At 65.4% G+C, this 15,979-nt stretch overlaps 6 protein-coding genes across 6 annotated transcripts; 4 read left to right on the top strand and 2 right to left on the bottom strand.

Annotated features, from left to right (window-relative positions):
* Window positions 1–9: 9 nt before the first annotated feature.
* Window positions 10–6,255, top strand: SEC7 (guanine nucleotide exchange protein for ADP-robosylation factor; the record flags this gene model as incomplete). The annotated part of the gene is made up of 1 exon (XM_060266869.1): window positions 10–6,255. The coding sequence occupies one exon, from the start codon at window positions 10–12 to the stop codon at window positions 6,253–6,255; it is 6,246 nt and encodes a 2,081-aa protein (XP_060122852.1).
* Window positions 6,256–6,260: 5 nt separating this feature from the next.
* TIF6 (Eukaryotic translation initiation factor 6) lies at window positions 6,261–7,022 on the bottom strand (the record flags this gene model as incomplete). Its single annotated transcript, XM_060266868.1, has 2 exons — window positions 6,261–6,664; window positions 6,689–7,022. 2 exons carry the CDS (start codon window positions 7,020–7,022, stop codon window positions 6,261–6,263), a joined length of 738 nt encoding a protein of 245 aa, XP_060122851.1.
* Window positions 7,023–7,128: 106 nt separating this feature from the next.
* TIM9 (protein transporter tim9) lies at window positions 7,129–7,443 on the top strand (the record flags this gene model as incomplete). The annotated part of the gene is made up of 3 exons (XM_060266867.1): window positions 7,129–7,135; window positions 7,158–7,389; window positions 7,413–7,443. The coding sequence occupies 3 exons, from the start codon at window positions 7,129–7,131 to the stop codon at window positions 7,441–7,443; spliced, it is 270 nt and encodes an 89-aa protein (XP_060122850.1).
* Window positions 7,444–7,686: 243 nt separating this feature from the next.
* Window positions 7,687–10,238, bottom strand: MJAP1_002934 (uncharacterized protein; the record flags this gene model as incomplete). The annotated part of the gene is made up of 7 exons (XM_060266866.1): window positions 7,687–7,698; window positions 7,748–7,760; window positions 7,839–7,885; window positions 8,020–8,248; window positions 8,300–8,315; window positions 8,539–10,137; window positions 10,160–10,238. 7 exons carry the CDS (start codon window positions 10,236–10,238, stop codon window positions 7,687–7,689), a joined length of 1,995 nt encoding a protein of 664 aa, XP_060122849.1.
* Window positions 10,239–10,337: 99 nt separating this feature from the next.
* Window positions 10,338–10,634, top strand: MJAP1_002933 (uncharacterized protein; the record flags this gene model as incomplete). The annotated part of the gene is made up of 1 exon (XM_060266865.1): window positions 10,338–10,634. The coding sequence occupies one exon, from the start codon at window positions 10,338–10,340 to the stop codon at window positions 10,632–10,634; it is 297 nt and encodes a 98-aa protein (XP_060122848.1).
* A 38-nt stretch (window positions 10,635–10,672) lies between these two features.
* On the top strand, window positions 10,673–15,977 carry RLR1 (THO2 plays a role in transcriptional elongation; the record flags this gene model as incomplete). Its single annotated transcript, XM_060266864.1, has 4 exons — window positions 10,673–10,746; window positions 10,769–15,030; window positions 15,074–15,947; window positions 15,974–15,977. The coding sequence occupies 4 exons, from the start codon at window positions 10,673–10,675 to the stop codon at window positions 15,975–15,977; spliced, it is 5,214 nt and encodes a 1,737-aa protein (XP_060122847.1).
* Window positions 15,978–15,979: the final 2 nt, after the last annotated feature.

Raw genomic sequence — 15,979 nt, 5'->3', positions numbered from 1 at the left:
GTGCGTACGATGGCTGCAGAAGACGAGCAGCACGCGTCGAACGCGCATCCAGGGTCTGAGCCTGTGGATGCGCATGCGGCTAGCAGCGACCGCGGCGCATCCACGGAAAACAACACGCGTCGCGAGGCGCTTCCCGGCGCTGAGCTGATTGATTTTGGCGACCAGAGCGCCGCGCCTGCCGCACACGGCGAGCCGAGCCATTCGTTGCTTCAGGAGCTGACCGAGCCGACTGAGGCGCCCAAAGAAGCGCCGTACCCGATGGTATCTGCCGACGAGGAGGAAAGGGACGCCGAGAAGCTCGCGGCAGAAATGGCGCACGCGTCGGCGGACGACACACACGCACATGCGGACACCGCGAAAGAGGCGCCTCTGCAGAGCGATGCTGCGCCCAAGTCCGAACCGAGCGCGCCCGAGGAGCAAGGCGCGCCGCACGAGCACGACGCGGCCCAACAAACACCCAAAGCGGCCGCGCCGGGCGACGCGCCGACCGCCGCCGCCGCCGAGGCACAGGTCGAGGCGGAAGCGACATCGGTCGCCCAGGCCACCGAGCTCGGCCTCACGGCAGAGCCGGACGCCAGCCGCCAGGAGCAGGCCAGGGACGTGCGCGAGCTCGAAGCGCAGCCTGCACAGGAACTCGGCGGGACGCTGCCGGTGCACGAATCGCACACGCCTATGCTGGACGTGCACCCGGAGGCGACGGAGCATCCTGCGCCGTCGTCGCTTTACCCGTCCGTGACGCCAGAGCAGGAAGAGGAGGATGCAGAGAAGCTCGCAAACGAGGAGCACGACACCGCAAAGGATGTGCCCGAGGGCGACGATGCGCCCACGTCTGAATACCCCGCGGCTGTGCACCAAGATGCGCCGGCGGAGGACAGCAAGACTGTCGAGCCGTCCGCGACCGAGCCTGCGGATGCGCCGGTCGACAGCAACGACCCTGCCGAGCCTGCTGCGCCGACCGATGAGCCTGCCGAGCGCTCCGACGCGCCTACCGAGCCGACCGATGCGCCTACCGAGCGTGCCGACGCACCTACCGAGCCGACCGATGAGCCTGCCGAGCGCACCGACGCGCCTGCCGAGCCTACCGATGCGCCTGCCGAGCGTGCCGACGCACCTCTGCACGAGCAGAGCACGGCGCCTGTCGACGTCCCCAACGGCGCCGAGCCCGTTTCGGGCAACCGCATGCGCCCGAGCGTGCACACCGCGTCGGTCCTCCCCGTGCCAGACAGCGATCCCTCTCCCGCACGCTCGCCGATCCACAGCGCGTCGAGTGCGAGCAGCCTTTCGCGTGGCAGTGCCGTCTTTGTCGTCTCGGCGCTAGAGACGATCGCCAACTCCAAAGAGGCAAAGCGATCCAAGGACCTCAAAGAGAGCGCCACGACCGCGCTCGACATGGTGCGCCGTGCGGCGGCGCCCGAGGCCAGTGAGCCGTCGATCCTCGATCCCCGTGTCGTGTTTGAGCCGCTGCGGCTTGCGTGCAAGACGCACACCATTGCGCTGCAGACGACGAGTCTCGACTGCATCGCGAAGCTCGTCAGCTATGCGTTCTTTGCCGAGGACGAAGGCTCGACGACCGAGGAGCCGCCGCTGGCGGACCTCGTCGTGGACACCGTGTGCGACTGCTTCGAAGACCAGCTCGACGAGCGTGTGTCTGTGCAGATTGTCAAGGCCCTGCTTGCCTGTGTCCTGTCGACGAGCATCCGCGTGCACCAGTCGAGCCTGCTGCGTGCCGTGCGCACCGTGTACAATGTCTTTTTGGTCTCGCGCACGCCCGCGACGCAGGCGATCGCCCAAGGCAGTCTGTCCCAGATGATCTCGTATGTCTTTAGCCGCGTGCCCCGCAAAGGCAAGGCGGCTGCACCGGAAGAGGAGAAGGAGAGCGGCGAGCGCGTCACGCTGCAAGAGATGGAGAGCCGCAACTCGTTCGAAGGCACGGAGCGCGACGACGTGGTTATCGCGCCTGCCGCGATGGATGCGCCGGACCTGCTCGTCAAGGATGCCTTCCTCGTGCTGCGTGCGCTGTGCAAGTTGAGCATGAAAACGCTCGGCACCGAAAGCGAGCGCGACATGCGCTCGCAGTCGATGCGGTCAAAGCTCCTGTCGCTGCACATGATCCACAATATCCTGCAGATGCACATGGACGTCTTCACCGACGCCAGCGTGCAGATCCTCTCGTCGAGCAGCGGCGAGCAGTCGTCGTTTGTGCAGGCCGCCAAGCAGTACCTGTGCCTGAGCCTGAGCCGGAACGCGGTCAGCAGCGTCATCCAGGTGTTTGAGATCTCGTGCGAGATCTTTTGGCTCCTGCTCCACGGAATGCGCACCAAGGTCAAGAAGGAGATCGAGGTGCTCTTTAACGAGATCTTTTTGCCGATCCTCGAGATGCGCAGCAGCACCGCCGCGCAAAAGTCGGTGCTGCTCGGCGTGGTGAACCGGCTGTGCCGCGATCCCCAGGCGCTGGTCGAGATCTATCTCAACTACGACTGCGACCGCAGCGCGCTGGAAAACGTGTACGAGCGCCTGATGAATGTCATCTCGCGCCTCGCACAGACCCCGTCGACGGCCGTCTCGGGGAACACCGCGGACCCTGTTGCAGAGGCGCGCAGCGCCACGCCGCTCCACCGCATGCCGTCCACGGGTGCGGTGCCGAAGGACGAGGCGATCGACGCGGAAACGAGTGGCATACCGCTCGAGCTGCGCCTCAAGCGCCAGAGCCTCGAGTGCCTGTGCAGCGTGCTGCACTCGCTTGTCGAGTGGTCCGGCCGCAGCTTTGAAGAAGAGGGCACGCAGAGCGACGACATCAAGGTCGAGCACGACGAAGAGGTCGAGGCGCTTGCCGCGCAGGACGACGATCCCGGCCGCTTTGAGAATGCCAAGCAGCGCAAGACGACGCTCCTCGAGGCGATCCGCACGTTTAACTACAAGCCGAAGCGCGGCATCGACCGTTTGATCGAGCACGGCTTCATCCGCAGCCGCGACCCCCAGGCGATTGCGCGCTTCCTCTTTTACGCCGACGGGCTGAGCAAGGCGAACATCGGCGAGTACCTCGGCGAGGGCGAGCCGGAGAACATTGCAATCATGCACGCGTTTGTCGACCTGATGAACTTTGACCAGCTGCCGTTTACCACGGCACTGCGTCGCTTCCTGCAGGCCTTCCGTCTGCCAGGCGAGGCGCAAAAGATCGATCGCTACATGCTCAAGTTTGCGGAGCGGTACATTGCGGGCAACAAGGGCGCGTTTGCGAATGCCGACACCGCGTACATCCTCGCGTACTCGGTCATCATGCTCAACACCGACGCACACAACCCCCAGGTGAAGCACCGCATGACGCTAGCCGACTTTATCAAGAACAATGCGGGGATTGACGACGGCGCGAACCTGCCGGAAGACTTTTTGCGCTCGATCTATGAAGAGATCCAGAAGCACGAGATCAAGATGAAGGACGAGGCGCCGCCTGCGCCGAATGTGCCCCAAGGCACCGGCTTTGCGACGGCGATCGCGACCGTCGGCCGCGACTTGCAGCACGAGCAGTACGTGCTGCAGTCCGAGGGCATGGCGAACCGCACCGAGGTGCTCTTCCGCACGATGCTTACGGCCCAGCGTCGTGCAGGCTCGCAGCAGCGCGCGATGGCCGACCAGTTCTTCTCGGCGTCGCACATGGAGCACGTCAAGCCGATGTTTGAGGTGGCGTGGATGTCCTTCCTTGCCGGCATCAGCACGCCGCTCCAGGACAGCACGGATCCCGACACGATCCGCCAGGTGCTCGGCGGATTCCGCGACGCGATCAAGATCGTGTGCTTCTTTGGCCTGGAACTCGAGCGGAACGCGTTTGTGACGACGCTCGCCAAATTCACCTTCCTGAACAACTTTGGCGAGATGCGCGGCAAGAATGTCGAGACGATCAAGGCCCTGCTCGGCATTGCGCACACCGAGGGCAACTACCTGCGTGGCTCCTGGCGCGAGGTGCTTACCTGTGTGAGCCAGCTCGAGCGCTTCCAGTTGATCAGCGGCGGCGTCGACCAGCGCATGCTCCCCGAGCTCGGACGGCGCCACAGTGGGGCCGGCAACGCGCCGCGGGGCAGCGTCCACCTGCCGACCAACGAGGTGGTGCAGGCGGGCGCCTCGTCCGAGATCACCGTCGCGGCGGACCGCGTGTTCTCCTCGACGCCGAATCTGAGCGGTGAGGCGATTGTCGACTTTGTGCAGTCGCTGTGCGACCTGAGCTGGGAAGAGATCCAGTCGTCGGGCATGTCGGACAACCCCCGCCTCTTTTCGCTGCAGAAGCTGGTCGAGATCAGCTACTATAACATGTCGCGTATCCGTATGGAGTGGTCGCGCCTGTGGCAGATCCTCGGCGAGCACTTTAACCAGGTGTGCTGCCACCCCAACCCCGCGGTGAGCGCGTTTGGCCTGGACTCGTTGCGCCAACTCGCGATGAAGTTCCTCGAGAAAGACGAGCTGCACCACTTCAAGTTCCAAAAAGACTTTTTGAAGCCGTTTGAGTACGCCATGCGCCGCAACCCCGACCTCGGGGCGAAGGAGATGGTGCTGCAGTGCCTTGAGCAGATGATCCAGAGCCGCTCAGACCACATCCGCTCGGGTTGGGCGACGATGTTTGGCGTGTTTGGCGTTGCGGCCGGCGCGCCGGAGCGCGTCGCGGTGTACGCCTTCGAGCTCGTGAAGCGCGTACACAGCGAGCGCTTCGAAGCCATCCTCGCGAACAGCTCGTTCGGCGACGTGTGTGTGTGCATGGCGCACTTTGGCAAGGTCGGCAGCCAAAAGATCTCGCTGCCGGCCACCGACCTGCTCCGCACGATGGTCCCTGCGATGCTCGAGCGCAGTGCGTCGGTGCAAGACGCGGACGCGTCGACGGCCTCTGCCGCCGCCGTTCCCCCGTCGGATCTGTGGCTCCCTGTGCTCTTTGCGCTGTACGACATCCTAATGACCGGCGACGACCTCGAGGTGCGCCGTGTCGCGCTCGATGCGCTCTTTGGCCTGCTCAAGGAGCACGGTGCAGAGTTTACGCCCACGTTCTGGGACACGGTGTGCCAGGACGTGCTCTTCCCCATATTCAACGTGCTGCGCAACCGCTCGGACGTGACGCGTTTCTCGTCGCAGGAGGATATGAGCGTGTGGCTCTCGACGACCATGATCCAGGCGCTGCGGCACCTCGTCGAGCTGTGGACGTACTACTTTGACACGCTGCAGCGCCGCCTCGCCGGCCTGCTCGAGCTGCTCTGTGCGTGCATCTGCCAGGAGAACGACACGCTGGCGCGGATCGGCACGACGTGCCTGCGCGAGCTCATCGTGCAGAACGTCGACCGCCTCGACGACGGGCTCTGGCAGCTCGTGACGGACGCGTTCCTGCGTCTGTTCCGTGCGACGACCGCCGCGCAAGTCTTTGACCCGATGCTCTCCTCACCGGACCCCGCGATGGGCGGCACGGAGCGGCGGCACGCCTTTAAGCAGATCATCGTCAAGTGTGTCTTGCAGCTGCTGCTGATCGAGACGACGAATGCGCTGCTGCAAGAGACGACGGTCTACGCCGCGATTCCCGCCGAGCAGCTCCTGCGCCTGACGCAGGCGCTCGAGGACTCGTACCGCTTCTCGCGCCGCTTCAATGCGGACCGCGCGCTGCGCACCGCCCTGTGGAAGGTCGGCTTTATGAAGCAGTTGCCGAATCTGCTCAAGCAGGAGAGCACGTCTGCCTCGACCCTTGTGCACGTCTATCTGCAGATGCAGAGCGATGCCGGCCGCCACGACGCGCACCAGCAAGTCAGCGAGCGTTTCCTGCCGCTGGCCGAGGAGATCATCAGTGTCTATCTCCCCCTGGACAACGAGACGCAGGCGCGCAACATTGCCGCCTGGACGCCGGTCGTGGCCCAGGTCGTGGACGGTCTCGCGGCACTGTACGACATGCCAAACGCCGAGGCGACGCAGGAGCAATGCACGCGCACCTTTTACCTGCTTGCCGTCGAGCTCCTCGACAAGGTCGGCCTCGCGCCTGCGCTGGCCGTGCCGCTGCGGCGCTACCTGACGGCCGTCGGCCTGGCCCATCGCCTTGTGGACCTCTCGGCGGCGACCGAGCGGCAGCGCAAGCGCGACGAGGCGCATGCGCAGCTGCTGCGCGCGACGCCCTCTACGGCGAGCCTCAAAGGCGAGCTGTACCAAGAGGCGGGCAACGCCTCGGTGGATATTCTGCCTCGTGCGCTGCGCAGCGAGGTGGAAGAGACGGGATCGCCCGCGGCGCGCTTGCCATAGTCTATTTACGCGTACGAATCGACCAAAGCATCACGCAGCTCGTTGACCACCGCGCCCGCCTCCTGGCCTTGCAACCGGAAGGTGGACTCGATCACAGAGATCTCGGTAGCCGTGGTATCCATCCCGACAAAAGCGGCCCAGTCGTTGACGAGCAGCCCCGCCCCGATCAGGTCCGAACCGCGGTTCACGGTTCCGGCGACCAGCGGGACCTGGAGCAGCGACGAAAGTTCGTCCTGGTCCTGCAGCGAAGTTTTGGGGTGCACGAGCGCGCCCTGGTTAGAGAGCGTCGCGTAGGAGCCGACGAGCACATTGTCGCCGACCGTTTGCCGGAAGACTTCGACCTTGAGCACATCGGCAATAATCTCCTCCGTCTCGCGGTCGAGGTCGGGGTGCACAATCGCAACATAATCTGGGTTAGGAAGAATGTACGTACCATTACACGCAATCACATTGCCGAGCGCGCTTAGCCGCTCTTCCACACGCTGGATCGCGACCGAGTCGGGCAGACTATTCCGCAGGTGCTGGAGCTCCTGGTCTGTAGTCGTCATCGGCACGAGCAGGCCGTGGCGGTTGCCGACCGTCAGGCGGCCGACAAGGCGCGTGCCGGCAATCGAGCAGTGCACGACGGGGATCAGGTCACCGAGCTCCGTCTCAAAGGAAGAATAAAAGTTGGTCGAGCCACCGATCGTGACCAAGCAGTAAGAGTTGGTGAGGCGGGCAAAGACGCCCACCTCGGACGAGTTCTCAAACTGGCAGCGGACCGCCATTAAAAGTGAGGTTGGATGCAAGTGGCGTTGCGCCACCAGAAGAAATTTACTGCGGCCGAGCTGCTGAGGTCAGCACCGGGCGCGAAGATCGTCGCAACGACCCACGATGGACTGTAGGTGGCGAAGCTGACGCAGTGTCGCAACTCTCTTCGAGCGAGCAGCTCGCGATGCAGCGCGTCATCGAGCAGAAGCAGATGAAGGACTTTATGCGCCTGTACACGGGCCTGGTCGAGCGCTGCTTTGACGACTGCGTGAACGACTTTACGAGCAAGGCTCCGACCAGCAAGGAGCAGGCGTGCATTGCCAACTGCACGCAGAAGTTCCTCAAGCACTCGGAGCGCGTCGGTGCCCGCTTCGGCGAGGAGAAGTACGTGGAGAGGCCTCACACAGCGCTCGGCTCATGCAGCAGCAACAGCCGTAGATGGATACCGCTATGCATCACAGTGAATTATAATGGGAGGGGGCGTGAAGTCAGGTGGGGGGGTATTGCCTTGGAACCAAAATGCCGAAGACATTACCTCGATCTCGCCGTCCGTCGTGCATGCACCGACGAACAGCACGTCTTTGTTCACCAACACGGCCGCGCCGACTTCATGCGAGCCATTGTTCGCCGTGCCCGGCGTGACATGGCGGACGGCGAGTTCTCGTAATTTTTCTTGTGTGTCTAACGATGTCGCTGGAGAGACCAGTGCACCGTAGTCAGAGAATGTCGTACACCGGCCAACGTCGGAAGGGTCACTGTGTCAGAACCACGACGTACTCTCTTCCGAAGTGAGCGCAGGAGTACCTATCGACTCGTAGTACCGCTTCTGCGACGCTAAAGAACCATTCAGGTGAATTTCGGCGCACCGCCATGCCATAGTCTGAGTAAGAATAGAAACGTACTATTGCATGCATAATGACGGCCAGGTGTGGCTAGAGCAACTTTGGCTATAGATAGGCTTGGCAAGCACGTTTGCAAGTGCTTGACCTCTTCGTTGCTCGCATTCTCAGGCACTAGCAAGCCATGTTCATTCCCAACGGCCATCTCGCCGATGTGGCGCGAGCCCGCAATCGTGCATGGTACGATCGGAAACGCAGCACCGAGGCCCGTACGCAGCCCCTCGAGAAAGTCGCTCGGTGGATCGGCCGCGACGAGGCAGTACGTGTCCGTCAGGCACGCATACACCCCGACCTCGTTCGACCCGTCAAACGTGCACCGAATTGCCATCGAGTCCATTACCAACCTGTGGAGCTCCTACACTACATTACACTTGGTCATCTACATCATCACATACTGCGAGCGCATCGATCCTGGATCAGTTTGTAGACGTACGCGTCACATAGCACATCCTGCGTTATCCGCTGCGTCTGCAGCGCGACCGTTGCAAAGAGCAGCGCTACCAGCAGCGCGTCGCTCGGGACATGCATCTGGTGCGTGCAAAAAAGAAAGCCGCCCGTGCCGGCGAGCATCGCAAGCGCATAGCTCAGGTGCGTGAGCAGCGTGCGGAGACCTTGTGTCAGGAGCTAAACGTACCTCTGGCTGTCGGCTGCCGCAGGCACGAGGTCCGTGCCGCGCTCCACGCGTCCGATTCCGTGACGCCGACCAGGACCAGGACCTGGGCGCCCCACGCATCGGCGCGCGCGAGGAGCGAGTCTGCGCCGAGCGTTGCAAGGCGTGCCAGTGGCGCCGGGAGCGGCGCGTCGCGCACGCCGAGCGCCCAGCGGTACGCGCCACACACCGCTCGTACCGCGGCAAGGACCGCCGCGAAAAACCGCGCGGCGCTCGTCCAGAGCGTCACGGCGCATACGCTGCCGAGGAGCGGCAGCGATGCACGGACCGCTGCGCGGTGTGCCGGCTCGTCGAGTGTCGGCAAGGCGGCGGGCACCGGCGCGTCGATATCGAGCGTTGCCTGGTGCCAGTCGCGCACGGCCCCCGCGACGGTCACCGTGAGGACGCCCTGGACGATGGACGTGGCCCAGAGCCATGTCCCTACGGTGAGGCCCAGGAGAATGCATGCCTCGGTGCTGGTCGACCATACGAGGCCCGCCGGCCGCGTGTGCAGCTGGCCGACCAGGAAGAGCTGCGCGAGGAGCGTAAGAAAGAGGGCAGCGATGCACAGCGTCGAGAGCATCGCCCCCGCCAGCGGAAGAAGGAGCGCACGCTGCGTGTCGAGCACAAACTGCAGGCCCCGTTCGAGCCGCGCGGCGTGTGCGTCGATCTCGTTGCGATAGACGTGCACGCCGAGGCGCAGCGCACAGACCAACGGCAGTAAAGAAAGGAGGCGCAGGCCTGTCGTGCTCCAACCTCCTCCGTACCGCCCCTCTTCGTCGTACAAAAAGCTCCCTGCAAATGCCCAGGCCCACGCGAGGCCAAGGAGGCCCGGCGTGAGGAGCATGCCGGCATGCACGAGGCGCGCGGCGCCCCATGCGAGCGCGCGCTGCAAGGTATGTACAAAGAGCGCCGCAGCCGCCAGCGAGCCGAGGATGACCAGCACGAGCATCGGCACGGAGCGCGAGAGCACATAGTACGGTGATGGCCGTAGTGCCGGCTCGACACCGAGCGGCGGCGCGTACACGATCGCCAGCGTGTCCAGGAGGAGCGCCGCGGCGAGTGTCGCGAGAAAGAGCACGAGGCTCGGAAGATCGTGCCACTTGTGTATCGGCACAGTGCGCCCTTCGTCGCTCACCGGGAGCGCGCGCACCGGGTACGCGAGCGAAGCGCGCGTCGAGTTCAGATCGAGCTCCTCGAGCTCCTGCGACGCGAGCGGCGCGTGGGTATCGTGCATGAGTGGTGCGTACAGGTCCGCCGGGGGCGTCCACTCGCTGCGTGTGCTCCGTACGCCCGTGTACGACATGAGCAGCGACGAGAGCTGGTGGCGCGCACGCCGCGCGCGCACGCCGTTGCGCCCCGCAAGCGACGACTCCGAGTCCGCGTCGCTCTCTTCGAGCGATACGCGTTTCGGCGGCTCGTGCATGCTCGACGCGAGCGATTCTGGCTCCGCCAGGAACGGATCATGGGGATCCGCGTACGATGCAAGGACGTCCGACGGCCCGAGCGCCGCCATCGTCTGCGTCTGGTGCCAGCGCGTCAGGTCGCTTCCTGGCTCGTCGTCCGAGTCCGAAGGCACCCCGCCTAGGTCAGCCGCACTACCTACTCAACACCTCTTTCTCTATCTCGGGCGCTTGCGCGCGTTGCGCAAGGAACTGCGCCGCATACGTCGAAAAGGGCGGCATGGCATGCAGTCCGTGCACAAGTTGCCACCCACCGATAGCACGCCCCACCTCCACACGCGCCGCACCGCGCCGCATCGCGCCATATTTCTTTCCCACACCATGTCGGCGCAAGCCGAGCGCGATGCGTTCCTTGCACGCGGGCCCAACACAACGCCCCGGCGTGCGCGTGCGCATGGCGCCGCGGCGCTGGGCCTCGCTTCGGATGCGCCAGAAGAAGAGGCGTACGAGCTCACGCACGACGACGAGCCTGCCGCCCCACAAGAAAACCCCCCGTCCTACCTGATCCACGCGGGATTCGACCCACTGACGCCGCGCGAGCACGGCTGGATGCTCGCGTCGGTCGCGGTCGTCGCCGCGCTCACCGGCCTCGGTCTATACCTCTGCTTCGTCCCATAGCTCGGCCACGTGGCCCCACGTGCTTTCTCTCCGCCAGCATGACCAACGCGTCCGAGCTCTGGCTGCCGGCCGCGGTCGCGGCCGCGGCGGACGAGGCGGCGCTCGAGGGGGTGTACGTATTCTGACTGACGTAGGCGCACGCAGCTCGAGTCGCAGTTTGCAGACGCGCACCGCGACGCGGCCGCAAACTGCGCCGCACTCCTCCGAAGCGCGGCGCTCGACGGCCTTGCTCCGAAGAACGTCGCGTACGTGCTGCGCCGCGACGCGCAGTGGGAGGATACGCTACTGGACCTCTTTTGGGCGGTGGACTGGGAGCTCGATGCGCGCCGCGACGTGCGCAACAAGATGGATGGCACCGACGACGTCCGCGGCGAAGACCAAGCGCTGCCGGTCGCCGCCGCGCGTGCGCGCCTCGCCGAGGTGCTGAGCGCCACGGCGGCGCTCGGCATCGTGTCGCGCGAGGCAGTGTGTGTCCGCGAGGATATTCCGTTGCTCGCTGCGGCGAATGTCGTGCAGGCAACGCCGTTCCAGCGCCGCGGCATCCAGATCCGCACCGCGAGCTTTTTCAAGCAGCAGAAATACAATCTCTTGCGCGAGGAAAACGAGGGGTACTCGGCGCTGCTCACCGAGCTCGTCGCGCGCCGCGGGCCGCCGCTCGTGGCGAAGCGCTTGGACGACGCGCCGTGGGACGGCAGCGTCGACGTCCACGAGCAAGAGTCGGCGGACGAGCGCGAGGCACGCGCACGCTCGGTCCTCGAGAGCATTTCCGCACTGGTCGGCTACTTTCACCTGGACGCGGCGCGCGCCCTCGACCTGGTCCTGGCCGTGTTTGCGACGAGCGTCGTGCATTATGCGCCGCTTTTCCTGTCACTGCTGCGGCAGTCGTCGTGGAGTGGCGAGCGCATTGCCGATGTGCTTGGCTTCCAGTTTGCGCATTATGCCCACCCCGAGACACGCGACGACACGCCAGAGGAAATGTACCTCGTCGCGGCGCTCCTCATCCGTGCCAAGGTGTTTTCGTTCGAGCGCCTGATGCCGCACCTCGCGCCGCTCGGCGGCTGGGCGGACCTCAAGAAACGCTACCAAGACGCGCTTGCGGAAAAGAGCGCGTCGGTCGGTGCCAACGCCCTGACGATGGCCGCGCCGCTCGTCGACGACGACGCGCCGCAGACCTCGCAGGACGAGACGCCGGACATGAAAGCCAAGCAGCGCGATGCGCCGGCACAGATTGCGCATGTCGTGCGTGCACTGCTCGCGTGCGGCGCCGTGTCGATCGTGCGCCCGATTCTGCAGGAGCACGGTTGGCTGTTTGGCGCATTTCCGCCGCTCGCATCGGCCTACCTGCGCCTCACCAAGTACATGCTGCGGCCCGCATACGCCGCCGTGTCGCTTGGGCACAAGGCGCCCGGCACGGCGCTCGGACGGCTGCTGCCGGGCCGCAGTGCGCCGGCACTCGCACTGACGGCCTATGCGCCCGAGCCGCGGGCGAGTGCGTCGGAGCGCTACGTCTTCTTTGTGGGCGACTGGGCGAGTGAGCTGCTCGAGTGCGAAAATGCCGAGTCGGTCGTCGTGCTTGCGCTGCCGTTCCTTGCGCTGGCTGGGCCGCATCTGTACCACGACCTGCCGCTCTTGCAGATGCTGTGCCGCCTCGGCGCCGCGCACTGGCAAGAGAACAAGGAGGCGTGGCTTGCGCTCGTCCGTACGCAGCTTCTCCCGTCGATTTCGCTTGCCGAGTCGGACGCGGCGCTGCTGTACGAGTTGTGGGCGCTCCTCTCGCAGCTCTCGTACCCCGAGCGCTTCCGCATCTATGGCGAGTGGAAGCACCGCACCTACAAGCGCCCCGAGCTCAAGTTCCGCCAGTCGGAGACGGAGCGCGAGGCGCGCAGTATTTTGCGCCGCGTGAGTGCGGACAATGTGCGGACGAGCGGCCGGAGCCTCGCCAAGGCCTCGCATCCGAACCCCACCGTGTTTTTCGCGGTGGTGCTCAACCAGATCCAGTCGTACGATAACCTGATCGACCACGTCGTGGATGCGGCCAAGTACTTGACGCCGCTCGAGTACGATGTCTTTTCGTTCAGCCTGCTCGAGGCGCTGAGCAACCCCGAAAAAGACCGGACCAAGTCGGACGGCACCAACACCAGTCTCTGGCTCAAGAGTCTTGCGTCGTTTGCGGGCGCTTTCTACAAGAAATACGCGTCGATGGACTGCACGATGCTGCTGCAGTACCTCACGAACCAGCTCAAGCGCAACCACGTCAAGGACCTCGTCGTGCTTTCGGAGCTGGTGCAAAAGATGGCCGGCATCGAGCCGATCGGCGAGCTGTCCGAGCCGCAGATCGCGGCGCTCACCGGCGGGCCGCTGCTGCAGAGCGAGGCGGCGCTCACCTTTATTCCGCCGGGCTCGGGCTCCGTGCCGACGACCGTGCTCGTCGCGCGCAACACGTACAAAAAGGGGGGCATGCGCTTGCTCGGCACGCTCACCACGAGCCACCTTGTGCTGCCGCTGCTGATCCTCGTTGCGCAGCAGCGCCAGGCGTGTGTCTTCCTCGTGTCGGACGCCGAGGCGCACATCAAGTCGCTCGGCAGCACGTTTGATCATGTGCAGGAAACGCTGTTCCAGTACTGCCACTTTTTGTCGTCGATGCTCAAGGCGGAGGAGTTTGCAGAGCTGGTGCCTCCGCCGCAGGACCTGTTCCGCCGCTTTGGGCTCGATGCGCCGGTCGCGTTTCACATTACGCGCCCGAAACTCGCCTTCGAAGTCAAAATGGCGCGGTTCGATCCCGGCGCAAAGAAGCGCGAAGAGGCCAAGGAGGCCAAGGGCGACGGCAAGAGCGAGGCCAAGGATGGCGTGGCTAAAGGAGAAGAGGCCAAGGAAGGCGATTCGGACGAAAAGGCCCAAGCTGAGCCCAAGACGGAGGACGAGGCGGAGGCCGACACTGCGCCCAAGACTGAGCCGATGGAAGCGGACGCGGCCGAGCCCAAGGCCGAGTCCGCCGACGAGCCGATGGACGCCGAGCCCGCGGAGCCTACCAAGCCTGCCGACGCTTCCGAGCCGATGGACGTTGCACAGCCTGCCGACGAGCCGATGCAAGAAGCCAGCTCCGCGACTGAAGCGTCTGCCGCCGTCGCGTCCGCCGTCGCGTCCGCCGCGGCCGCCGATACACCCCTTGCGGACGAGCCCCAGCAAGTCTGGCAGCCTGCGCTGCAGCCCATCATTGATGCGATGGCGACGCAGCTCCCCTCGGAGGCTCTCTCGGCCCTTGGCGCGCCGTTCTTTGTCACGTTCTGGCAGCTGTCCCTCTCTGATATTGTCGTGCCGATGGACCGCTACCAGCAAGAGATCAGCCGCCTGCGCCAGTGGATCCGCGACGTGGATGCGTCGACGGAGCTGAGCGAGAGCCTGAAGAAGTCCGCGCGCGTGCGGCTGCAAGACAACATTACGCAGCTCACGTCCGAGCTGAAAGAGCAGACGCTCGCGCACCAAGCGACGCGCCGGCGCCTCGCGCACGAAAAGCAGCACTACTTTGCGGACGGCGTCTCACCGAGCCTGCGTGTGCAGCAGCTCGTGGCGCAGTGCTTGCATCCCCGCGCGCTCCTGTCGCCGATCGATGCGATGTTTGCCGCGCGCTTCCTCAAGACACTGCACACGAACGGCACACGCAACCTCCCGACGCTTGCCGTGTACGACTCGCTCTTCCGCCAGCATGTCGCGCAGACGCTGTTCCTTGCGACGGAGAACGAGGCGCGGAACTATGCGAGGTTCCTCGCCGGGATCCTCGGGGACACGCAGGCGTGGCTCGAGCCGGACGTGTACGCACGCGAGGCTGTCGGCGAACAGCTACCCGGCTTTGCAATGGCCTTTGACGGCCTGCGTGGCGCGCGGCAGCGGCCGAGCGACGCGCCGCTCACGCACTATGCCTACCGCGGCCTGGTGCTCGAATGGCACGAGGCGCTGTACGACGCGTTTACGACGTGCCTCGCGTCAGACGAGTACATGCGCATCCGCAATGCAATCGTCGTGCTGAACCGCGTCTCGGCACACTTTCCGCTGTACGACGTCCACGGCAAAGAGCTGCAAAAGACGGTTGAGGCTATGGTGCAGAACGAGTCGCGCGGCGACCTCAAGGTCCTTGCGCAAGGCCTGGCGGCGACGCTGCGCAAGCGCGCGAGCCAGTGGGTCGGCCTCGGGCACTTTACATATGTCGTGCCGGAGAAGCCGAAGCCGAAGCCGGTGCTGTCTACGCCGAGCGCAAGCGAGCGCAAGGAGAAGGAGACGCCGAGCGCAAAAGAGCGCGAGACGCCGCGCCGCAGGGCGGCCAAGGCCAAGGCGGACGCGGCCGAGGCCAAGGCGACGCCGTCGAAAGAGCCACGCGAGGCCAAGGCGAAGGATACGGGACGTGAGAGGGACGCGAGGGACGCAAGAGACGCGAGGGACGCGAGAGACGCGAGAGACGCAAGAGACGCGAGGGACGCAAGAGACGCGAGGGACGCAAGAGACGCGAGGGACGCAAGGGATACTCGCGACATTCGCGACGCTCGTGCTACGCGCGACGCCCGCGACACTCGCGACACCCGCGACACTCGCGACACTCGCGACACGTCCAACGAGCCCCGGGGCGCTCGGAACCGCAACGCGAGGGACCCTCCGAACCGCAATGCGCGCGATCGCGACATGCGCGATGCTCGTGACCGCGACGCACGCGACGACCGTGACGTGCGCGACGACCGCAACGGCCCTCGCAACGACCGCGACACACGCAACGGCCCCCGCAGCGCCCGCGACGCTCCTCGCAACGCGCGCGATGCCCGCGACCCTCCCCGCAATGCGCGCGACGCGCGCGACCCCCTGCCGCGCCGCGCCGCCCACGCCTACGCGAGATGAGCACAAGACGCCTCGTCGCGATACCCCCGAGCGTGAGCCAGTGAGCCTGCGTATCCGCGGGAGCGACCGCGAGGCGCGCCCCGACCCCCGCCCTCGTGAGCGGGTGTGGGGCGAGCGTGAGCGTGCGTGGGGCCCCCGCAGTCGCGACGACCGACCTATGTACCCTGACCGTGCTACGCGGGACCGCCCCGAGTCGAATGCGGTGTGGAATCGCCGTCGTGACGACGCGTGGCGCACCGACGACCGTCGTGACGACGACGAGCGCAGTTCGCGCAAGCGTTCGCTAGCGGACCGCCTTGTCGGCGCGGAAGGCGGCGCAGCGCCCGAGCCTCCTGCGCACGACACGCCCGACAACAAGCGCAAAAAGACCGAGCCCGAGGCCCGCAGCTGGGGCAGGGAGTCGCCGCGCGACCAGCGGCGTGGCGACCGTGAGCGTGACCGTCGCCGGCGTCGTGCAGGTAATG

This window comes from Malassezia japonica, chromosome 5 (assembly GCF_029542785.1).
Source record: "Malassezia japonica chromosome 5, complete sequence".
In the NCBI taxonomy this organism is placed as follows: Eukaryota; Fungi; Basidiomycota; class Malasseziomycetes; order Malasseziales; family Malasseziaceae; genus Malassezia; species Malassezia japonica.
Note: the sequence above shows the minus strand (reverse complement) of the source record. Positions and strands in the feature narration are given on the sequence as shown.